General features: G+C 38.4%; 1 protein-coding gene across 4 annotated transcripts in view; it reads left to right on the top strand.

The window, feature by feature from the left end:
- The window catches only part of PARP11 (poly(ADP-ribose) polymerase family member 11), a 47,256-nt gene that overhangs the window by 4,982 nt on the left and 16,379 nt on the right, over positions 1-25,895 (top strand). The window contains exons 2-7 of one of the 4 annotated variants that reach the window (XM_041735821.1): positions 15,252-15,362; positions 17,377-17,505; positions 18,336-18,456; positions 20,921-20,996; positions 24,045-24,117; positions 24,195-24,325. In XM_041735821.1, the coding sequence (XP_041591755.1) occupies positions 17,428-17,505; positions 18,336-18,456; positions 20,921-20,996; positions 24,045-24,117; positions 24,195-24,325 (479 nt within the window). In that variant the 5' untranslated portion in view covers positions 15,252-15,362; positions 17,377-17,427. Of the gene's footprint in view, positions 1-15,248; positions 15,363-17,376; positions 17,506-18,335; positions 18,457-20,920; positions 20,997-24,044; positions 24,118-24,194; positions 24,326-25,895 lie in introns of all 4 variants that reach the window. The other 3 variants (XM_041735820.1, XM_041735822.1, XM_041735819.1) reach the window with 3 other exon arrangements.

Raw genomic sequence — 25,895 nt, 5'->3', positions numbered from 1 at the left:
CACAAAGGTGAAAGAGAATGGCAGGTACAGTTTGGATAAAGGAGTGAAATGGAAAAAGTGCATATCTGATGAGTAAAGTCTTAGTATGGGCATTTTCAGAGAGCAGGGATGGAGGAATTATGGGTGGTGGTAACTGATATCTGTGTAATATCTCTTCTGAGTCAGGCAGTGTGTCTTGGGCATGGGGGAGGATGGAGGTAGGATTTGTTCCTGGAAACGAAAGTTCTGTAGTGAACACAGTGTCTATGAAGCTGTCTTCATAGATCAACATTTCATCATGGGTTCATATACGGATACCTGTATCTTGGCATTCTTTCTAATTGTTCTAGTAGTGGATTGAGTTAAGCTGAGTGAATAATGTGATGTGCCAGTGTTTGGTGGCTGAGACGATGCTAAGCAAACATGCCCACACTGAGGTTATCTGATGCCTGCATGAAGAAGGAATTAATAAATTATTATCCTCCCTTTTTTTAGGGATGGTACTAACTAAGTTTTAAAGTTTGGTGACCTTTCTGAATGAGAACAGAACCAAGTTTTAAATCTAGGACTTTCTAGCTCTAGAACACGTACTTTTTCCAGTCTGACTTATGATATAAGACTTAAAGTAGGTAGAGAAGGGCCTATGAGGAAAGTCACAGGGACAGAAAGATTACTGAGCTGCAGAAAATCATGACCTTTTTGTAACACCAACTTCCATATTTTGAGAACTTTTTTTCTAGTGGTGCAGCGCATGAGCAGCAATAGGGAAATGACCTGGCCTCCCCAGGGTTGGCATAGCAGATACAGCACAAGGCCAAGGTCTTGAGTCTAATGGTTTTTGGAGTATCAGAATTGTGATACAGGCTGGAAGCAGACTTTTGTAACAGGTTTGAAATTTGGGGTGAGGTGAAGTGCTGAGTATGACACACCTGGTCCAAAATCCTCAAACAGAATGTTGAGGTTTGTTACTTATGCAGCTCGCCCTCGAGGAGTTGGATTTGCTTTTGAAATAATATCTGATAGCACCCATCTATTTATTGAGCACCAACCATAAGCCAGTCAGTTCCAAGCCTCAGCATTTACAGTGGTGAACGAAACAGACCAGGTCCCAGCCCTTACCAGCTTGCAGCCTAGTGCAGGGAGGCAGAGAGTAAGCCAGTAATTACACAAATAACATTTAAATGCAATTGCAGTAAAAGCTCTAAAAAAGAGGGGGGAGAGAGAGAGAGAGAGAGAGAGAGAGAGAGAGAGAGAGAGAGAGAGAGAACAATGGCACTGTATGATAGGGGGAGCTAATATTAGGCTGGGAGATCAGGTAAGTCCACACTGTGAAAGCCACTTTTCCATTGATTGATCCAGTAAAGGTTGGATGGGAGGTGAGTAGGGCTATTCAGACACAGAAATAGTGAGCAGAGACCCCGAGGCAGAAAGGAGCTTTGTGTTTGAGACAGAGAGAAGCTGTGTGTGGCTGAAACCCAGTGAACCAAGAGATGAGGCCAGGAGGCAGGCAGGAACTAGCCAAGTGTGACTCTGTGGCACATGTTTAGGATTTTGAACTTCATTCTTAGAAGAGGGGGAAGCCATTGGAGGATTTTATATAGGAAGGGGAAGGAACAGATCTATGTTTTTAAAAAGATCATTCTGGCTGTTGTGTGGAAAATGAGTTACTTACTAAGGAGTATGATATGCAGAATAATGGCCTCCCAAAGATACCCACATCCTAATCCCCAGAAACTGTGAATATCTTAAATTACATAGCAAAGGGAAATTAAGACTGACCTTTTGATTGGGAGATTGATTGTTTTGGATTATCTAGGTGGGCCCAGTGTAATCACAAACATCCTTAAAAAGCAGAAGGAGACAAAAGAAGTGAGTCTGAGAAAGATGTTACTATGGAAGAATAGGCAACTTTGCTGGCTTTGGAGACTAAGGTGGCTACAAGCAAGGAATGTGGGTAGCTTTTACTTTTTAAATATTTTATTTATCCATTCATGAGAGACACAGAGACACAGGTAGAGGGAGAAACAGACTCCCTCTGGGGAGCCCAGTGTGGGACCCCAGGATCATGACCTGAGCCAAAGGCAAACACTCAGCCACTGAGCCACTCCCATGCCCTGTGTGGGTAGCTTTTAAAAGTTGGAAAGGCCAACAAAACAGATTCACCCCTATAGCCTTCAGAAGAGAATCAAGCTCATGGCAATTTTAGCCTAGTGAGTTCCATGTCAGACTTCAGCATAAGTGTAAGATAATTAATTTGTGTTGCTCAAAGCCATGAAGTATGTGGTTATTTGTTTCAGCAGCAATTGAAAACTAATACAGAGGGCCATCAGAAAGGCTGTAAGACCACTTAGGGAGCTATAGTGTAGTCCAGGGTGAAGATGAAGGTGATCTGGACTAAATCAATGATAGGAGGGAGAGAGACATAGAAGTGGATCACTTCAGGCTGTACTTTGGATAGAGTGCTATGTTTCTGGCACAGGCAGTTGGGAGGAATGAAATTTTTTCGTGGAGATGGAGAGCCTTGGAAAGGGGAAGATATAGCAGAGATCAAGAGTTTGGTTTGGGGTTTATTGCACCGGTGAGGCATTCAAGCAATAAAGTCAAAGAAGCAATTGGGTAGGTGAGTCTGGAGCTCAGAGGGGAAGACTGGGCTAGAAGTGGCAATTTTGCCCTTAGTCTGTCTGGATGGCTTTTAAAATCATGGCATGAAGTGAGCTCCCCTGGGACAATATTTCCTAAACTTTCAGTACCCATGCTCCATGATCACCAATTTTATTTTATTTTTTTAAAAGATTTTTATTTATTGATTCATGGGAGACACAGAGAGAAAGAGGCAGAGACATAGGCAGAGGGAGAAGAAGGCTCCACACAGGGAGCCCCATGTGGGACTCAATCCTGAGTCTCCAGGATTATGCCCTGGGCCAAAGGCAGATGCCAACCGCTGAGTCACCCAGGCATCCCAATGATCACCAATTTTAAACAAGAAAGTAGTATTTGAAAAATTAATGTTTTTATTATTGAAAAATATATTTTTGTAGCTTCTTACAAAGTATGTATCTAACATGTTGACAGATAGGTAGAGCTATAGATTAGATCCAGATACACTGATTTTTTTATTTACCCTGTATTTCTACTAAATTAGGAAATTCCATGCTATAATCATAGATTGTCAAGATTTGCAACTGGTGTTTGCTGGTTCTTTCAGATTTTTTTGGAATGCCAAGATCAAATACATATTGAGAGAGTATGAGAAAATTTCTCCCTGAAGACTGTTCCTAGTGTTCGATCAATTGCCAAACTGACACACTTAAAAGATTAAGTCACTGTAGGGATGAATGTTTCAACCAGCCTGAACGTTTGGAAGACAGCAGCAAATGTATTCTTAGTCCTTCTTTGATTACTTCAGTCTCTGGAAAGTATCTGTTCTTGTTTTGTTGTAATATTTGGATGTGTTCTTTATATATCCACAATAATAAAATCAATCTCACTCTCTGATGAGTGAAGAAAGCCATCAGGTTCTGGGAAGGAATCATACCCTAGCAATCGAACCATTTGTTGCATGGTTTTGTGACTGAAAAATCTGACATCTTATTCTCCTCATTAAAAATTGGGATACTTTGGCTTTGAAATAATAGATTCAGGTTATTTCAGATGCTGAGTGTATTTTAGCTATATATTTAAGTAGGCCTCTGGAAATCAAGAATGGCTCTTAGTATTATCAGCATCATAAAGAAATATTTTTATCTGATCTGTCCTTTTGGAAACTCTTGTCAGCACTTTTTTTTTCCTTGACATGCTTTAAACTCGAGTAGGAAGGGTAATTTTGCAAACACTGCCATTTCTTTCCACACATTCAAGAGCACATATTGAGTTGTCAAGATTTGCTGATACTTAATTTTCATTATTTCCTTCAACATTCAATTACAATTAGGAGGCATATTGTTGACTTCTAACTGTTCCATGTGTTTAAAACACCTTTTAGTGTTGGAGCAAACCTTTTCTTGCTGTTTGTATAGCTCATGGTCTGTCAATTCTGAGTAGGTCGCACCTTTTCCAATCCATGTCACAGCTCAGGAATGTATCACCTTCTAAGTGAAAACTGTCTTCCCTTGTGCTGTGAGTTTTCACTGATAAGAAAAACAAAAAGTTGTGTACTTTTATCTCATTACAGAGTATATATAAGAACTGATTTGTGTTTCCTCCACAAAGAGCTTTGTTCAATTTTAAGACAAAACATATGCTGAAACACTCACGTGACAATAACAGCTCTCTCATAACATGTGCCATTGATACTATGTGACTTCCAACAGGGTCATTTAATAAAGAAGTTTTGTCAATAGCTTGTTTTGTTTCACAATTAAATTGGGCATTAAATTTGGACTGACAAATTCTCAGTGATATCAGGACCTTTACCTGTTTTAACTGAGGAATGCCTCTTTAGTCTTGGTCTCTTCTGTACCAAAGTAAATTGAGGCTTTGTTTGAAAATGATGTGAAAATTTACTTTGTTGTACACCACTATATTTGCTGAGCACTAGCTGATATGAAATGATCAACACAGACTGATTATAATGACATAGTGAGTTGGTAACTTTAAAGAAATTAAAGTTTTCATGAAAATCATTATTACTCTTATATTTCAACTTTGCAAAATGCATATGAACAAATTCCTTTAATTTTTCCTCTGAAAATGCCCATGAACTACTTCATAATTCTTGAGGACCATGTTTCAAAGATGCTGAGAAAGACAAGAAAAGGGGCTAGGACTGAGCCCACAGAGCCCAAAAGTTACAGGCTGCATAGAAATCAAGGTGCAAAAGAGATCAGGAACTTGTGGCCAAAAATCCAAGACAATCTAGAGAGTATGATTTCATGGAAATCAAGAAAAGAGTAACTCAGGACAGGATAAACTGTGGAATGTTACTGAGTGGTCAAAGAAGATGAGGACTGATAAAAGAGCATACATGCTCTTAGCAACATGAAGCTCCTTGGAAGTCCTAGCAAGTGTTGTTTGTTTGCTTGTTTGTGATGGTGATGGGAGATATTGAGCCAGAAGCTAGAAAAACTGAATTAGAATGGGTTTTGGAGTGAATGGGAAGTGATTAAATTGAAATGAAAATGGTGTGTGTAGACGAAGAGTTATAGTTAATCCACCAATGGAGATAAAATGGAATCCTAAAAGTACTCAATCCAAGGAGGCTAGAAAAAGATGAAAAGGAGAACAAAGGACACATGGAACAAAAGCAAATAGCAAGATGATAAACTTGAACCTAACCATATCAATAATCATACCAAAGTAAATGCTGCAGACATTTCCACTGGAACACAGATTGTCAGATGAGTAAAAAGAAAGACCTGATTATAAGTTGTCTACAAGAAACACACTTTGAACATAAGATACAAATAGTATAATGCTAAATGGAAAGAGAGCTAAGATTGGTACACCAGTCAAGAGAAAGCTTGAGTGGTATATTAAAGATTTCAGAGATAATTATATTATCAGGGATGAAGAATGTCATTTCCTATGATAAAGAGTTTAGTTAATCAGTAACAATCCTAAACATTTATATATCTGATAATAAGAGCTTCAAAATACATGAAGCAAAACTAATAGAACTGTAAGGGGAAATAGACGAATCCCGTTATAGTTGGAGATTTTAATACTCCTCTCTCAATTTCTAGAATAAGTAGGTATACATAAGCAAGGATATAGAAAACTTGAACAACACTACCAGCTAACTTGATCTAATTCACATTTGTAGACTATTATACTCAACAACAGCTGAATACACTTTCTTTTTTTCCCAACTACACAGGGAACCTTTCATAAGACCATCTTCTAGGTCATAAAATAAATCTCAGGACATTTAAAAGAATTTAGTTCATGTACAGTATACTATCTGATCAAAATGGAATTTAATTTGAATTCAGTAAAAGATCTGTAAAACCTGCAAGCATTTGGTAAGTAAAAAACACTTTAACCCATTATTCAAAGAGAAAGTGTGAAGACAACATATCAAATTTGTGGTATGCTGCTACAACAGTACTTAAAGGGAACTTTATAGCTACTTTAATGCCTATTTTGGAAATGAAATGTCACATATCAGTGAACTACAGCTTCCTTCTTAAGAAACTAGAAAAAGAAGAGCAAATTAAACTCAAGCAGGAGCAAGGAAATAAAATTTAGAGTGGAAATCATTGAATTTAAAATAGAAAAATCAATGAAAGCAGAGATTTTTTTGTGTGTGAAAACAATGTTTTGTGTGTGAAAAATCAATGAAAGCAGAGATTTTTTTTGAGAAATATCAGTAGAATTGATAAACCTCTAGTCAAAGAGATCGGGGGGGGAAAGAAGTCAAATTATCAATATTGACAAGAAAAGACATATCATCACTACAGACATTAAAAGGTAATAAGGGAACTTTATGGACAATTCAGTGTCAATCAGTATGGCAACTTAGACAAAATGGGCATATTCTAAGATGCAGACTACCAGAGTTCCCTCAAGAGGAGATAAATGAATAACCCCAAATCTGTTAAAGAGTTTACATTTATAGAAAAGACCTACTCACAAAGAAAACTCCAGGTGCAGATGGTTTCCCTGGTAAATTCTAACACTGAAGGAAGAAACAATACTAATTCTGCATAAGCTTTCAGAAAGTTGAAGAGAAAGTTATACTTCACAACTCATTCTATGAAGCCGACATCCTGATACCAAAACCAAAGATGTAACAAGAAACTATAGACCAATATCTCTAATGAACATAGATACAAAAATTTTAAGCAAAATTTTAGCAAATTGAGTCTAACTTATAAGAAGATTACATAATTGCCAAATGGTATTTATCCTAAAAATGCAAAGTTGGTTTAATATTTGAACAGCAATCAATCAATGTAATTCACCATAAATACAAACTAAAATGAAAAACTGTATGGTCATTTCAATGTATGCAGGAAAGCATTTGACAAAATCCAGTATCCCTGATAAAAACTCTCAGCAGCCTAGGAGTAGAAAGGAACTTGTTCAGCCTGATAAACGATATGCAGAAAAGGACTAACTCAGCAGGCCTAGGGTGCTCAAACTATGTATGTTCTCAAGAAAGACCTGTGTCCGTTGACTGTCCTTTGCCTAGCCCCAGAGAACTGAGCTCTTAGTTTGTCTAATGAGTATATTTGCATGCCTGACATCTTGAGCTATGCTCTACCAGTTTATCCAGATAGTTTACACTGGCAGTGAGATTTATGGTGAACACCTGCTTTCTCTCTGGAAGTCTGGAATGTAGGCAGCTAAGGTCAGTCACATAGGGTGCTATATGCTTATGTGAGTAACTCCTAGCATAAACCCTGAGCACTTAGACTCATGTGAGTATCCTTGGTTGGCAGTCCTTTGCACTTGCCACACACATATGAATTAAGTGTGTCCTATGTGACTCCACTGGGAGGGGACACTTGGAAGCTTATACATGGTTTCCTCTAGACCACTCCATGAGCTTTTCCCTCTTTGTTTATTTCACTGTATATACTTTACTGTAATAAACTGTAACCATGGGTAGAACAACTTCTGAGTCCTGTGAATCCTTCTGTGAGCCTGAGGATGATTGTGGGGACCTCTGACATAAGGGGCATCTACTAAATACCTATATTTAATATCAAACAAGAGTGAAAGATTGAATATTTTTTCACTAAGATCAGGAACAAACAAATGATGCCCATTCTTTATTTGACATTGTACTTGAGATTATAATCAGTGTAATAAGACAAGAAAAATAAGGCCTAAAAAAGAAATGGCAGGCATCTATATGCTAGAAGAAAGACTATAAAATGCCTATATAGAAAATCTGATGGAATGTCCAAAAATCTAGAACTAATAAGAGGGCTTAATAAGGTTGCCGAATACAGGACCCATGTACAAAAAATAATGTATTTCTAAATACAAGTAACAATCAGAAATTGAAATTTTAAATGAAATTCCATTTATAATAATATCAGAAATATGGAATACTTAGGCACGAATTTTGAATTAATGATGTGGAAGACCTATACACTGAAAACTATAAAACATTACTTAAAAAAGTTGAGAAAGACCTAAATAAGTCAAGATATACGCCTCATTCATGAGCTGGAATACTCAATATTGTTGAAATGGCAATTATCTCCAAATTGATCACTATGCCATCCCAATCAAAATTGAAAGGACCTAGTATAGCTAAGCAATTCTGATAAGGAAGAACAAATTTGGAGTGCTAACACTACCTGATTTAAAGATTCAGTTTGAAACTACAATCATCAAAACAGTGTAGTATTGGCAACAAGATAGAGAAAATGATTACAGAACAGAACAGAGTCCAGAAGTAGACCCGCAAACATATAAATAACTGATTTATTTATTTATTTTAAAAACAAAAGTAAAGTGGAGAAAGGACAGTTGTTCAGAGTTTGATCAGAGGTTGTGTTTAAGCCCCTTGTGCTGGTGAGGCTTCCACCCTGTGTTGATCCATCCATGTACAGCTTAGGAAGTATTTTCAAGTCTGTCTCATGACTTGCTCTGATCATTCCTGGGTGGATACAGCCTAGTGCTTATACACAGCCTTCCTGACTCATGGTTAACTTTAGTCTCAGGAGGGCTTTTCTTGGTTATCCCTGATTCTCTGTATTAAATTTCTGTATGCTCTACTATTCTGCTTGTATCAGAGCTTTGGGCCTTTTAGTTGTTTTTCCTCAAGATTTCCAGTTTTTTCAATAATGCTTTTAGGCATGAGGTTCTCTATTTTCTATTCCAAATAAAGTCAGTCCCTTCGGACAGACATGTGGAGCTCTTTGTCCTTATGGCATGTCTTTTCCCCTCAGTAGAACCTCTGTACTACTACACTTGGGGCTGGGGGTGGGAGCTGACTTTTCCCACAGTGATACCTGCACTTTGGGTGGAAGGGGTGTTGGTAGCCTCTGATCTTCTTGATTTACTCCTCCTGGCATGGAACTTCTACCTTATGAGCAAACTAGGATGGTAGCAATCGGGACTCAGTATTCTTAACCTACTGGGCCTGGAGTAGAGTTTTCACCACATGAACTGGGACTGGGTGGAAGAACCAAGATGTCAATCCCTTCTGTTGCCTGCTCAGAATACACCTATACTCCTAGGCTGAAGATGAGAAACATCAGCAGCCTACCTACCCTCTTCCAGGATGAAACTAGCCCAGGGCTAGGAGGTGGAGGGAAAGGGAGCCCCTGTCTTCTCAGCACATTCCTGAGGTAGAGCTTCTATAACAAAGTACTGGTGGAAGGAGGTAATGGAATACATCTTAGCTCAAATGCCTCGGACTCTTGCCTGTTCTGAGATTTAGTAGATTTTCTTGAATAAATGTTTCTCCGTTTGCTATATGCCCTTAGGACAATTTCTAGAGACTTTACATGTTTTTTCTTTGTTTTTGTTTTTAAAAGTAATGTTCACCAATTAAAATGCAGTTTTGCTGGGGAGAACATCCACTGAGCTCCTTACTCTGTCATCCCAAAAATTCCACCATTTTTAAGCTTTTAACAGCAGGCTTTGGATATGCTTGCTATAGAGACAAGGAAGTTTTTATTAGCAAATACGATTTTCTCAAGATACTATATTTATACAACAGAATATATTTTGTTAACTATAAGAAAATTATCAGAAAGCTTTTAACTGGGGCACCTGGATGGCTGAGTGGTTGAGTGTCTGCCTTTGGCTCAGGTTGTGATCCCAGGATCCTGGGATTGAGTCATACAATCCACATCAGGATTCCTGCAGGGAGCCTGCTTCTCCCTCTGCCTGTGTCTCTGTTCTCTCCGTCTCTCATGAATAAATAAATAAAACCTTACAAAAAAGGAAAGCTTTTAACTGATCTGGAAGGTGACATCATTTTTCTCCTGTAGACTGGGATTTTGACTTTAAACTCATTTTCCACATGGCCTTTCTATTTGATGATCCAGATTGTTCCCAGGCTCCATAAATATTGTCTTTGGAACAGATAGCATATAGACAGATTCCACCAGCATACCCACTGCACTTGAAGATTTACAAAATGCTTTTTCACTTTATACTACCTTTTTTTCTTCATAGCGTGCTGTGCAGTTATCAATCCTGCCAATTAAAAACTGTGAAAATTGGCATGGTGGCTAAACTAATTCATTCAGCTAGCATTTACTAATTGTCTACTCCAAGACAGATGACTTGCACACATTCCTTTTATTGCCTATAAATGTGTTCTGATCTAGATCCATTGTATTTTGAAGTTATTAATTTAAACTTGACTTACTATTTGAACCTAATTATACAGAATAACCCTTCCATTGGAGAGGAAAATAATTTCTTCCAGATTGCCCAGTTTGTTGGCATATAATTTTTCATAATATTCTCTAATAATTGTATTTCTCTGGTGTTGGTTATGATATCTCATTCATGATTTTATTTATTTAGTCCTTTCTCTTTTCTTTTTGATAAGTTGGGCTAGGGGTTTAACAATTTTATTAATTCAAAGAAAATTTCCTGGTTTCATTGATCTGTTCTACTGGGGGTTTTTTGTTTGACTGTTTCTATATTGATTATTTCTGCCCTAATTTTATTATTTCCCTTCTGCTGGCTTTAGGCTCTATTTGCTGTTCCTTTTCTACTCTTTTAGGTATAAAGTAAGGCTGTGTATTTGAGACTTTACTTGCTTCTTGAGATAGGCCTGCATTGCTTTGTACTTTCCTCTTTTGACCACTTTTGCCACATCCCAAAGGTTTTGGACCACTATATTGTCATTTTCACTTGTTGCCATGTATTTCCTTTATTTCTTCTTGAATTTCTGGTTGACCAATTCATTCTTTAGTAGCATGCTGATAAACCTCCTTGTATTTGTGGTCTTTCCAAATTTTTTCTTGTGGTTGACTTCAAGTTTCATAGTATTGTGGCCAGAAAATAAGCATGGTATGACCTCAGTGCTTTTGTACTTGTTGAGGCCTGATTTGTGACCCAGTACGTGATCTATTCTGGAGCATATCTCAAATGCACTTGAAAAGAATGTGTACTCTGCTGCTTTAGGATGAAATGTTCTGAATATGTCTGTCAAGTCCATCTGGTCCAGTGTGTCATTCGAAGCCATTGTTTCCTTGTTGATTTTCTGCTTAGATGATCTATCTATTGCTGTAAGTGGGGTCTTAAAGTCCCCTATTATTACTGTGTTATTACCAAATAAATTCCTTTATGTTTTTATTGTTTTATGTATTGGGGGGCTCCCAAGTTGGGAGCATAAATATTTATAATTGTTAGATCTCCTTGTGGGATAGACCCCTTTATTATGGTATAGTGCCCTTCTTCATCTCTTATTAGTCTTTGGTTTAAAATCTAGTTTGTCTTACATAAGTATGGCTATTCTGACTTTCTTTTGACATCCATTAACATAATAAATGGTTCTCCATCCTCTCACTTTCAATCTACAGGTGTCTTTAGGTCTAAAATGAGTCTCTTATAGGCAGCATATAGATGGGTCTTGATTTTTTTTAATCTATTCTAACACCCTATGTCTTTTGATTGGAACAATCCACTTATATCAAAGTGAATATTGAAAGATATAAACTTAGTGCCATTGTATTACCTGTAAAGTTGTTTCTGGTGATGTTCTTTGTTCCTTTCTAGTCTTTATTGCTTTCGGTCTTTTTTTCCCCCTACTCAGAGTTCCCTTAACGTTTCTTGCAGGGCTGGTTTGGTGGTCACAAACTCCTTTAGTTTTTGTTTGTCTGAGAAACTCTTTATCTTTCCTTCTATTCTGAATGACAGCCTTGCCTCATAGAGTATTCTTAGCTGCATATTTTTCCCATTCAGCACGTTGAATATATCATGCCACTTTTTTCTGTCCTGCCAAGTTTCTGTGGAGAGGTCTGCCGCTAACCTTGTCTTCCCTTGTAAGTTAGGGATTTCTTTTCTCATGCTGCTTTTATGATTTTTTTCCCTTATCTCTATATTTTGCAAGTTTTACAGTATGTCTTGGTGTTGGCCTGCTTTTGTTGATTTTGATGGGAGTTCTCTGTGCCTCTGGATTTGGATATCTGTTACCTTCCCCAAATTAGGGAAGTTTTTAGCTATAATTTACTCAAAGAAAGCTTCTGCCCCCTTTTCCCTCTTTTCTTCTGGGCCCATGTGATACAAATGTTACTATGCTTTATGGAGTCACTGAGTTCCCTTAGTCTACATATGTGATCCAATATTTGTCTTTCTCTCTTCTTTTCAGCTTCATTATTTTCCATAATTTTATCTTCTATATCACTTATTCATTCCTCTGCTTCTTCTATCCTTGCAGTCATTACACCCTGTCAGTTTTGCATCTTGGTTGTAGCATTTTAAAATTTCAGCCTAAAAATAAATAAATAAATAAAATTTCAGCCTGACTAGTTTTAGGTCTTTTATCTCTGCAGTACAGGACTCCCTGGTGTTTTCTATGCTTTTCTCTAGCCCAGTTAGTGTCCTTATGATTGTTGTTTTAAATTTACTTATATTTATTTCAGTTAGATCACCCTGGCCATGACCTTTTCTTGTTTTTCTTTCGGGATGAATTCCTCCGTCTTCACATTTTATCTAGGTCTCTGTCTTCTATGTGTTAGGAGAGCCTGCTATGTTTCCTGTTCTCAGAGTAATGGCTTTATGAAGAAGAGGTCATATAGTGTCTAGGGCCTGGCACTTTAGGCAATGTCTCCGGTGTGTGCCATGTGCACTCTGCTACTGTGTTTTGGCTGCTCTATCCTTCAGGCCAGTCATCTGCAGAGGCTCTGCCTACAGTGAGCAGTATTTGGGGCTTGGCCAGAGTGTGGCAAGTTTTAACTAGATATGCTCTAGTCTGCTTGTTAAAAGAGGCCAGATCCTATTTCCACTAGAGCTAGAGCTTTGCAGCCCTCTATTATCAGGAGACTTGGTGGCTGTGGGTGTTTGTGCTGGTCTTCCTGGGGGAGGGGCCCACAGGCACACTTGCCCTAGTAAAGAAGCACCTACAGAGTGCAGGGGGGTGGGGCTTGGTGCAAGCAGTTTAGGCTACCACTGTTGGTGCTGTGCTACTTACCAAGGTTAGTTTATGCTCAGGGGTGGGGGAGGGAAATGGTGCCAGCCCTCTCCCTTGTCCCATGGGAGGGAAATTTGTGCCTGCAACTGTCTGGGAAGCCCTTCCAGAAAAGCCTATAATCTCCCTTCCTGTGTCCCAGGTGTCTCTCAGATCCCTGCCTTCACCCTGTCTGTGTCTGGTCTTCTGGTCTGTCTGCCCACCCAGCAGTATAGTACACTTGTGTTCTATCTCAGACAGGCCAGCTAAGTTTTAAGACTACAAACCTTTGGGACCCAGTGTGGCACAGATCTGGGCTGGTCCTCTGGGGGTGGGTCTCCCTATGCTGTGGCTACTGCTGGTTTGTCCCAGAAGGGCAGTTATATGAATGTGCAAGAGCTTGGAGTTCAAAGTGCAGCAAAAAGCTGGCATCCAGGCTAGTTGCTCTCAGCAGGTGTCTCTGCCCCTATACTAACGAACAGAGCAGTGCAATGGCACTTGCTGGCTCCTTTGTCCCCTAAGAGGCCATGCCACCTCTCCCAGATTCACTCCAAGAATGGGGGACCCATCTCTCCCAGTGCATCCCAGGGGATCCTCAGATCACATTTGCTCCTGGGCCTCAGCCCTCCTTCTCCACAGGAGCACTGCAGCACCTGCTGGACTCCCCAGTGGCCACAATATGGACTTCTAAAACTCCAGTCTTTGAGCCCCACTGGTTATAAAAACTAATTATATGATCAGTCCCTCTCATTTTCCTAGTCAGTAGCTTTGGGGAAGTGTTTTCCTTGTGCAATCCCCTGTGCACTTTCTCCCATTCTCTCTCTCCTCTCTCTATGATCAAGGCTCTCTCCTTTCTGCAGCTTCCATGATCCTTTTCTCCTCCAAATAATGTCTCCATACTTCCTACCCTCTACAGTGTGCCCTCTTCTCTCCCCCTAGTTGTGCAGTTTGTTCTTTCAGCCATCAGATCGATTTCTTGAGTGCTCAGAATGATTTGAAATTTATCTAGCTGTGTTTATTTATTTTTTTTTAAATTTTTTTTATTTATTTATGATAGTCACAGAGAGAGAGAGAGAGAGGCAGAGACACAGGTGGAGGGAGAAGCAGGCTCCATGCACCGGGAGCCTGATGTGGGATTCGATCCCGGGTCTCCAGGATCGCGCCCTGGGTCAAAGGCAGGCGCCAAACCACTGCGCCACCCAGGGATCCCTATCTAGCTGTGTTTAAAGGAGGAGGTAAGCCTAGGGACCTACTACTACTCTGCCATCTTAGCTCCTCTGCTAACTCTATGATTCTAGACAAAATAATTGCATTTTCTGTGCTTCTTTTTTCCCCTAACTTTAATTGGAAGATAGTGACTTCTGCACATTGGGCTATAGATAAAAATCCAGACTTTGTATCTCTGTGTGTGTGTACATATACACATAATACATGTACGTGCACATACATTTGTGTGGGTAAAATAGGTGAATTTTTATTAGAATTGGATCATACTGTTTCTATTTATTATACCCTTTTGTACTCAACACTGTAGATTATAAACATCTTCCCATGCCATTAAGTGAAATAGCATTAGAATAGCTATAGAAGACAAAAAATTTGTAAAATGTAAAGCGCTTTAGGAATGTTCTATACAATGGCGTTTATCTATAGTGCTGCCCTCTCCAAAACAGAAATAAAGATGAGGGTCTGTCCTAGGTCCCACCCAGAGCTACTTATGACAGGCAGTTTTGGAAGGACTTAAAACACTTATACTTGTAACCTGACTTAAGGTGGATCTTAGGGACAGCGTGACATAGCAAAGTACGCATGATGCATGTATACTGTATAAAGGGTATTATCTGTTTCCTCTTTCTTGTTTTCATTTCCCTTTTCCAGTAGAGAAAAGGTAGAACTCATAAGCCAAATGTTTATCTTAACTATTACCTTTAAACTCATCCTTCCAGTGCTCGTTTTGGCAGCACATATATTAAACTAATCCTTCCAAATTTGGGGAGTTATTTTCAAAAGAAAAAATAAATTTAGGTCTCTCTTGTTTTATTTCTTTCTCACAGTAAAATAGCCAAACAGTGTGAACAATAATTGAAGGAAGTGCAGGAGTTTTGAATAGTTAACCTGGACAACTGATCTTAAATTTTAAATCATTGCCTTTATTTTTCTGATTAAAAGATATAAGGCAAATAGTGGGCCCTATACCTGAAGCTCTTGACACTAGGGTTTTCTATTTTTCATTTCTTAGCAGCCAGTCAACTTTAAAACATGAAGGAAAAATCCAGAAAATAATCATAAAGCAGTCCTTGGAGAAGTTTCCAAACATGAATAAAAAATAACAAGCCCCCTTCATTGAGCTCAGGTACTGTTCTTGGCACTTTACTGCATTATCTCACTCATTTCTAACGATGGTCCAGTGAGGAAGGAGCTTTTATTCTCTATTTCATGAAGAGGAAACTGTGGCCTAGACGAGGTAATTAGAAACTTATTCCAGGTTATACAGCTTTCTGGAAACAGGGTGGACTATTTTATTTATTTATTTATTTATTTATTTATTTAATAAATTTATTTTTTATTGGTGTTCAATTTGCCAACATGTAGAATAACACCCCATGCTCATCCCATCAAGTGCCCTCCTCAGTGCCCATCACCCAGTCACTCCCACCCCCCCACCCACCTCCCCTCCTACCACCCCTAGTTCGTTTCTCAGAGTTAGGAGTCTCTCATGTTCTGTCTCCCTCCCTGATATTATCCACTCATTTTTTCTCCTTTCCCCTTTATTCCCTTTCACTATTTTTTATATTCCCCAAATGAATGAGACCATATAATGTTTGTCCTTCTCTGATTGACTTATTTCACTCAACATAATACCCTCCAGTTCCATCCAAATCGAAGCAAATGGTGGGTATTTGTCGTTTCTAATGGCTGAGTAATATTCCATTGTATACATAGACCACATCTTCTTTATCCAGGATGGACCATTTTAAATGAAATTTAAGACAAATATTTTCCAAATTACTCAAGTAGTCCATATTTTTTGTAAAAAAATTCAAAGATGTAGGAATTAAAATTTTTAACATATCACCAATAAGTATATACGTGTGTATGTGTGTATATGATTACACACACACACACACACACACACATACGCACACACATCAGAAAGACAGGGTAAATGACAGAATTTGTTAACCCTGGAGAAGGAAGGTGAGAAGGTACCAGAAATGGAAGGGTTGGTAAAAAACGTGTCTAGCTTTATCTAGAATGTTCTTTTTGCACAGAGACTGTTTTCATGTATCAGTTGTGCAAATTTATTTAAAAACCCTCAAGGAATGAGGACACATTTGAGATAAAGTTAATCTTCTTTGACTAACCTCACTGCCGTTTTTCTGGTGACCCTCTCTTCATCACAATCTCCACTCAAGAATGTTTAAAACTTTTCAAAGATAGTGTGGACATGAGTTCCTTGAAATAGAGAAGATTGTAAAATCGTTGACAATGAAGTATAAGGCAGTGCAGTATGGTGGTTACGTGCATAAATCCTGGATCCAGACTGCCTGAGTTTGAATCCTGGCTTCCCTATTCTATGATCTCTCTGTGCTCCAGTTTCCTCATTTATAAATTTGGGATAATAATACCTATCTTACTGGGTTGTTGTGAATCCTAAATGAGTTATTATCTGTATAGTACTTAGCATCTGGCACATTGTAAGAGCTGGATAAAAGTTACTACAATTACTATTCTTATCCTCACACTTAGAGAAAACTATGATAAATTATTGTATATCCATCTAGACTTTTTATCTCTCTGTGTGTGTACATATACACATAATACATGTATATACACATACATTTGTGTGGGTAAAAATAAGTGAATTTTTATTAGAATTGGATCGTACTAATTCTATTTATTGTAACCTTTTGTACTCAACACTGTAGATTATAAACATCTTTCCATGCCATTAAATGAAATAATGAGGGTTTAAAAGAAATCTCAGGTGTATTTGATCATAACTAGTTGTGATAGGATGGATTCTTTTGACCAAATGTGTGAACATATGATAAGACAAATTTCTTGGCAGTATATTGAAAATCTTGAGTGCTTGTAGATATTGACAGAGCTTATTTAAATGGTTGAATGGGCATTGATATATCTTACCTGAGTGTATTATTATTTGTCTTATTTGTTAAGCAGTGATATCCAGCCATTGTAAATGTTTCTCTTCAGAGTCAATATGCCAAAGAGGATAGTATTTTTAAGGGGTCACTGTGGGAAGGACACTTGGAATATAGCTCTAGGCAGAAAAATGATGTGTAGAAAGTACATCAGTTATTAAGAAAAGCATTTCTTCCTCTGCCTCTTCCTGGCCTTTTCAGGAGACATTTCAGAAAGCAGAGGAATTCCTACCCAAGAGGACCGATAGAGAGATGGACGAGATGGACACGTCGGACACACAGTGGGGCTGGTTTTATCTGGCCGAGTGTGGGAAGTGGCACATGTTTCAGGTATCTCTTCTCCAGAACGTACCAGAAGGGTTTCAGGTCCACTTAACGTCACCTTGCTGCCGCACAAGCATACCAGTGCAGACCCTGAAGGACATCAGATAGCTTGACTAAAAGAAAAATGAGAAATCCTTCTAGTCCTTTTCCTTTTCCTTTCCCCAGGTTTTCTCAATCATGTATTTAGAAGAAGCAGTGCACGTTCACTGCGCACACAGAGGGCGAGTATGACTGAGTTGCATAGTGTCAGTACGGCCGAGCAACTCCAAGTTCCGTTTGGTGGATAAGGAGAAGGGGAAGAGAGCAAGCCCATATTAAGCACCTTGTGTCCTCCAGGTATTATGTTAGATGTTGCAGGTACCTTTTCTACTCTAGCCTTCCAGCAGTTCTGACACAGATGGTAATACTCTGTCTCACAGTCAAAGAGACTAAAACGCAGAAAAGTTCTTGGGATCCGTCCAGAGTCACATTAACAGCTAGTGTGAATTTGAACCCATACTCAAAAGCCTGTGGTCTTCTTTTACTTCCAAGCCTCCTTACAGAAGATTTAATTTGAGCCAGTGAGGAAATAGCAATTATTGTAATCATTTGTAAAAATTGTCACAACTTGGAAAGAGGGATTCTAAGCAGTTGCTGGAGTATCTGCTGGAAATCCTGACACCGTTCTGCACACACTGGCTTAGCTGTGATTCTGCTTGTGTGTGGGAACTAGAACAGGCCATCCGTCAGTTCCCCTTGTTGCTCCATGCTCTGTATCTGTGACCACAGAACTGCCTCTGTGGCCAGGCCATTGATGTGAACAGCTGGTAAATGAAACTCTCTGGTTTGTCTTAAAGCCGGATACCAACATTCAGTGTTCAGTTAGCAGTGAAGATATCGAAAAAAGCTTCAAAACAAACCCTTGTGGCTCGATTTCTTTTACTACTTCCAAATTCAGCTACAAGATAGACTTTGCAGGTATGTTTTTTTTCCCTAATAGTTGTGTGTTTTTAGTATATTGATACAGTAAAATCTACAGTTCTGAAGATGAGAATTAGTTGATATACTTGTAAACAGTGAAGTAAATCCTTTGTGTCATATGCAGAAATCTCTCTATAAAAATTCAAGTTTAAAATCTTCTTGAGGAACATTACCTTTTCTAAAGGAGAACTTGTATGCCTATTGATATTAATGTATTTGGAAACTGTTAGATATTTTGAGCTTATGTAACACTTTTAAGGAACATAAAAAACTTTTCAGCTATTGTTTTACTCATCATCCCATCAGCCTTTTGAAGTAGTTGGGAATCTTAGTATTTTGAGAATCAGTCTGAGAGGTTAGTGACAAAGTCATAGATAGCTGGTGATAGTTTTAAGACCAAAGTTTAGCTGAACAAACCATCTCCTATCCTAGTGTCTTTTGCCAAAAAGTTATTTCTGTAATGGCCATTGCCTTCTACCATTTTGTGATTTAATTGGCTCTTCTACAGAATAGCCAGCAAATATGGAAATCAGCCCCACTTTGGATTTCATCCATGATATATGGGCGTAGTTTTAGGTATCCCATGAAAAACCTGTCAGATTCAACTCTTTTAGTTTCACACTGTTAGTTTCAGTTGTTAGTTGCATAGAGACAATAGAGATATACAGAACCTGGATGGGGAGGATTTTTTTTTTAAAGATTTTATCTTTAAAGTAATGTCTACACCTAACTTGGGGCTTGAAATTACAACTCTGAGGTCAAGAGTTGTATGCTCTACTGAATAAGCCAGCCAGGTGCCTAGTAGAGCCTGTTTTGGCTGCTACATGACTTAGTCCTCTAGCTGTTGCATCCTAGCTTGTATGAGTAGTATCTTTATGACAGAGTTAATAGTGTGTTGTGGTACAGTAGGATAGTGAAACCTTAGGAGATCCCCTTGGATGAGCTAAGGCCCAGAAATGGTAAAGGGGGTTTGTCCAGTAAGAGGTTGATGCAACCAAATCTCTAACGATCATTGTCCCCCCACACCAAAGCTTGTTTTATTATCAAAAGCTAAAACCATTGAATTCTTTCTCCTGACTAACAATTACTTTTTTTTAAAATGACATTCAGCAGATAGGCTGCCTTTAAGGAGCCCTGACATTTGTCTTTTCACTACAGTGTAGACAGAAGGTGTCTACTAGACCTTTTAGACATCTTGTGTACAAGTGGCAGTTTGGAGCAATACTGGGGCATTGTGATAAGCACACATATCAGGCTTCATGAAGAGGATGAAGTTTATCAAAGCATTTGGCAAATAATTCAGCAAGCCACATGTTTCTGAAAGAATATTTTCTAGTAAACTATATTTTGGGGAATACTTTCTCTCAAACAATGCAGTTTATTTAAAAAAATGTCTTTATCAAAGAATAGGAGTCACATATAATAATTCAGTTCCACCAGCCCTCACCATCAAAGGTATAGGTATCAGCATTTCACGTGTACTATTTGCAAAATTAGTCCCAACCATTTGGCCACAAGCCAACTCAGGTGCTCTCGATAAAAATGGTGAGGCAGAAACTCAGATTGAGGTACTGTGAGAAGACAACAAGGCTTTGCTCCCTGTGCTCAGATAATCTTGCTTTTTCCTGCACAGTGGTGATGCCAGTGTGTGCAGAACCTAAGAGAATCCAGAAAGGGCAGAACATAATTTATACCTTTATAGCATTTGCCTGGATGGGAGAACCTCTTTATTTAGGAATGGAATGCTGCCAGTGAGATAAAGGTACGACAACTAGCATCTCACATTAAGCCTTACTACTTAGCTTTGTGTGAATGAAGAAATGGACCTGGTGATATTACCACAGCTACGTCACAGAAGAGAGAGGAAAATGACACCTTCAGTTAGTTAATTAGTCTTTTATCACTAGAATCTCTTTAAAATATGTATTGAGTCTAGAGGGTTTTCTGTTTTTTGGTATGGATGGACAATTTAGAAAGAAGGCAAGAAATGTACCAATTTCTGAAATTCTGTGAATTATGTAAGTTTTATAGCAGTAACATATCTTTTTATCATTACCAAAATTGTTGGAGAAATCAAAGTACACTTTCCACTTAATAAAACCAACTGGAAGGTTTGGTTCTATAATTTCACTCTCTTCCTAGTACTCTTCATTTTCCTAAGTTTGGAACTCTTGCACTGGAGTATCAGTTTACAACAAGTATGAAACAGAAAGGAGTGGGCCCTGCTTACTGAGCAGCATGAGCCAAGCATCCTGGGCATGAGCGTAGGTCGAAGCCACGCTCCCTGAATAGCACTTTTATGTCGTGATAAGAAGATGAATAGTGAGGTGTCCTTGATAGACTGCGCTTGTCAGCCCCCCAAGATTCCCCATCGCCATGTGGTGTGGCTACACATCTTCGTGACTGTTTACAGCACAGTATGTTCCTGCTGCTTATCTAATATATTTGTCTTTGTTTACAGAAATGAAGCAAATGAATCTCATCACTGGAAAACAGCGCTTAATAAAAAGAGCCCCCTTTTCTATCAGTGCTTTCAGGTATTGTAAAGAGAATAGGGGTAGAAAGAGTGGGCTTTTCTCCTCTTTCATAGTATTTGACAGAGGAACAAGTAGACTGAAAATGTTTGGGTAGTTTATTTAATGATCTTGATGTTTTCATTACTGAATTTCACATTAGTTGATGAACTAACAATATGATTATTTTCTGCCCTGTTTCCTTTCCTGTTATCCTCTTCATTTCCCCTTAATGCATTTACATTTTTTTTATTACTTCAGGACAGTTACAGAATGCCACATGACCTCTGCTATAAGTCCTTAAAATAACTTACTGAAGTAGGTTTGAATTACCTGGCAAATACTCTGACAGAACCATCCAGTTACGTGGACCATAAATCCTTAGGCAGTTGCCCACTTTATCTCTACTTCCACTTATCCCCACTGGGCAACTCCTAGGAGTGATTTCAAATTTGTCATGACCAAAGGAGACCTACAGAAGGTGGGAGTGCGGCAGGCTGGCTGCACAGCTCTCTGCTCCTGGGGCTGGTCACACATTTTCCTTTTTGCTCTTCCCTGTTGTATACAGCCTAAAAAGAAAGGCATAGATGCCGGAAGAGAATAAGTATTTGTTATTCCTGTGAATGCAATTGAAGGGGAAAATCTTAGAGCATACCTCCTACTTTCTGCCCAAGCAAATATTGGAATTCCTGCTGTTCAAAGAACGTAGAATCAATAGAAGAAAAATGCTAGCATGTGAATTAGAGCTCCTTTGCTCTTCCCAAGGAGCTATTTTGAAAGGATTTTAGTAAGGAAAGAAATGCTTTAAGTTTCTATCAGTTTGTTTCTTACAACTTTTGGCTTATATTTTAGCATCAAGATTTAAAAGCTTTTCAAGTACTTATATAATGAATGCCCTATACTTCTATGGAATATGGAAAATATTATTTTCTTGCCAGCCACATCATATATTTATTCTTAACTACAAGGAATATAATCAAGGAATTACTTAGCTTCCAAGAGTATGTAATCTGGGAGAAAAATGAAATACAATCATAGAAAATGTTAATGTAATTGTATGTTATTTCTGGTGTACTTTGTGGGGAGAAGAAGCACACTGGGTGGGGGGGTCGATCACTTTGTTCTGTCAGAGACTTTAGAAACCATAGAACAAAGTCAGGAGAGGGAGAGAATAACCAGACTACAGGACAATAAGCAAGATAATAACAGAGGAGGAACAGTTAAGTAGGCTACAGTAGAATGAGGTAGGTAAGTGGGGACTGATACGGAAATATTTATTTATGGCAGGGATCTATTGAGCATGTATTACATGCAAGATGATTGATTCACATTTCCTACTGGCAAGGAAATTACAATTAATAAGGCTACAGTCTACATAAAATTAGAGAAAAAAAACTTTTCTGAGGCTAACAGATACTTCAGGCAAGTAACAAACAAAACACAATAAAACAACCCCCCCCCCCCAAAAAAAAGAAAAATGACAAGAACAAGACAAAGACAAAAACAAAAACAAAAACCAAACACTGAGGAAAGTACTGGTGCTCATTATCATCAAGGGCTCATCTCTGTAATATCTCTTAGGAATCTCCGAGTAGAAGACCCCCAACCCATTAGAAACATATGACTTGACTCGTAATAAGAGAACTACAAATTATACCAGACTATTTTTTACTATCAGACTGTCAAACATTCAAAAGTTTGATAACAAGCAATTATGGAGAGATTGTGGGGAAATAGGAATTCTATTTCTGGTGATAATGAGTATAACCTTCAAGGAGGGCATTTTTGGGGCGGTATCTCTCAGAATCCTAAACAAATATGTTCTTTGATTCAGAAATTCCATTTCAAAGATGTTATCCTACAGATACACTAGTGGGTATGTAAAATGGCAAAGTGATAACCTTGTTGTTTTGCAGCATTCTTAACAGTAGCAAAAGGTCAAAGACAAGCCAAATATCATCAACAAGGGACCTGTTACATAAATGGTGGTGCATCTGCAGCATGGAACTCTATGCACCTGCAAAATAGATTGCACTTACTCATTCAGCCACTATATATTGAGTGTTTGGGCCAGGTTCTGTGGTAGGAACTGGGAATGAGTATACTCTATTGCCTGATACAGAAAGATCTCTAGGAACATAAGAAGTGGGAAAAAATGGCTGCATAAAATATGTTTTTGCTACCATTTGTGTGAAGATTTGGTTTGTGATAACTCCAAAGTCTGAAAACCCTGCTTACTTCATTTTGGGGCAAGAGGTACAATTGGACAGACCTTGCAAGGACTAGAGAGAGAAGGAAACTGCTCACTGTCTGCTTCTTTATATATACATTCTGAAGATATATGATTGTAGGATCTTTTCAAGAATTACAATAAGCTTTAAAAATGAAGCTAAAGATAGGCTTGAAATTTATGATTTTCTTTCAGTAACCTCCAGTCCCAAGAGAGGACTAGTATGTTCTTTTCAGCCTTTTGCCATGAAGCCCTCCAACTTATCTTTTGTGTTCCCATCCAGTGGCTTCAGCGCGGTGGGCAGGTTTTCAAAGTTTCACTGGCCACGCTAGGTGAATTACCTCAGGCTGTGAATGGGCAAAAGAGGGCAGTAAACAAAGAAAAGTTTAGGTTTGAGTTAGAGCTTGAAGGACATTGAATGAATGGCAGAGAAATTTGGATTTTATTTGGTAGGCAGTATCAATCTGTTAAAGAGTTTGTTTATTATCAAGAGTTTGCTTTTCTTCTTGGAAATTCCTTTCCTTTATCTAAAATCTTCTTTACATTTTAAAGAAATTCTGGCAATTTTAGAAAAACACGACAGAATTAAAAACTTTTTGAAATTTTGATGTTATTCAAGATTGGCTGTTTTCCATCAAAGTTATCTGTTCAACACCCAAAAAGAAGCACACAGGAGACATTGAGTAAATATTTGAAAATAAAGAACTAAAGGCTTCAATTAATTGTGTTTGTCACAATATCCCAAACATAAAATTTCAGCTTTGGAGAAAAGGCGAAATTAAATCATCAGCCATAATTATCACCAGCTTCTAATACTGTATTGTGTCTTTTGCCATTTAAAGTTACATCTGTGAAAATGAGGCCATCCCCATGCCCCCGCACTGGGAGAACGTGAACACTGACGTGCCCTATCAGGTAAGAACAGGGCTGGCGAGCTGCACCGCCAAGAGCGGAAGGGGCCCCAGTAAAACTATGCAAACTTCTTTTTGCAGCTGGTTCCTTTGCACAGTCAAACACACGAGTATAACGAAGTTGCCAGTCTCTTTGGGAAAACAATGGACCGCAGCAGAATTAAAAGAATTCAGAGAATTCAAAACCTGGACTTGTGGGAGTTCTTCTGCAGGTGAGGCAGCGTCTGGCCCAAGCCCTGTCTGTGGACTCTAAGGCTTCTGGAGTCTTGGAGAAGGCGAAGCACAAATGTTGACCTGTGTTGCCTTGGCGGTGTTGTACCAGCTGTGTATCTCAGCGCTCCTCCTCAGTGTGCTCTCCAGGGGTTGGGGTGGGGAGTGAGATCACAGAGAGCCACCCTCGAGGTCAAGACTAGGCTCGCTTGCAGTACTGTGGCTTTCAAGGTGCAGAGCTGTATATTGTGGCTGCAATCAGCATTAGAAAGGAATCTAGAGAACTATTTAAGTTTTGTTGGCCTGGCTTTAGTGGTACAGCCCTCTATGTGGAATTAGAAGTCATGGAAACATTGTTGAATTTTCTAAAAAAGCAATTATACCATCTTCCCTGTAGTCATTTGCTTATTTTGTTTTGTAGGACATTGTGAAACACACCTTCAAATGTCCTGGTAGGCACATTGTTATGTAGTAGATTTAAAATTTCAATTGATTACTTAATTTAGGTTGGAAACTACCCATTGGATTGCTCAGTATGCATTTACCCTAAAAATAAAGCCTGTTACAGAAAACTTAAAGGTATTGTCCAAATTAACGTATTGTGCTGTATTTTTTAATAACATAAATTACTTAAGATAATGGTTTCCTGGAATACTTTTATTAAATTTATGTTTTTTAAATATGAGCAGACCTTTTTAAAAAATTTATTTATCTTAGAGCACATGCACACACATGCATGCAAGTGGGGGAAAGGCAGAGAGAATCTTCAAGCAGACTCCCTGCTGAACATGGAGCCCCAGGTGGGTATCCATCTCAGGATCCATGAAATTATGACCTGACCAGAAATGACAAGTAAGTTGCTTAACCGACTGAGCCACCCAGGCGCCCCTAAATATGAGCAGACTTTTAATATTTACTCAGGAAAACTTCAAATAATACAGTCTGATATAATGAATATAATGCATCATAATATAATGTATTAATCATCCTGACTAAACATGTTAGGATTTACCAAACATAACCTATCTCCTTTATTTCTATTATTGTTGCTGAAGTATTTCAAAGTAAATCACAGACCTTATATATTTGAAAATCAGGCTGACTTTTGTTTGGTAATGATACATGGAATTCTTTCATGTTACTGATGAGTAATAATACAGCCTGAGTATATTCCTGGTTTTATTAGCATAATAGCTTATGATAAAATAAGGGTTTTTCAGTGTATATTCTTTACAGTCTTGAGTCTTTGAACCAAGCCAACTTTTATTTCTGACAATAATGACTTTAACTGAGTTTAGAAGATTTTATTGGGTTCTTCTTAGATGATTCTTTTGTCAAGGAAGATGGAGACCTCTCTCTCCTGTAACTTTATTCTCTCAGTGAATAAAGATTAATTTTCTAAAATGGTCTGATGAAAACTTAATTCATTATTCTTAATCAGGCCTCTGAAGTGGATTTCAATTATAATTGAACTCACAATTTGAGTTGTCTCAATTCAATCCTAGTGGTAAAATGTACCAGTGAATCCCCATGTTTAAACATTGTATACCAGGAATTTTACTGGAAATCATT

This window comes from Vulpes lagopus, chromosome 21 (genome assembly GCF_018345385.1).
Source record: "Vulpes lagopus strain Blue_001 chromosome 21, ASM1834538v1, whole genome shotgun sequence".
In the NCBI taxonomy this organism is placed as follows: Eukaryota; Metazoa; Chordata; class Mammalia; order Carnivora; family Canidae; genus Vulpes; species Vulpes lagopus.
The sequence above is the reverse complement of the archived record's forward strand: the minus strand, read 5'-3'. Positions and strand labels throughout refer to the sequence as shown.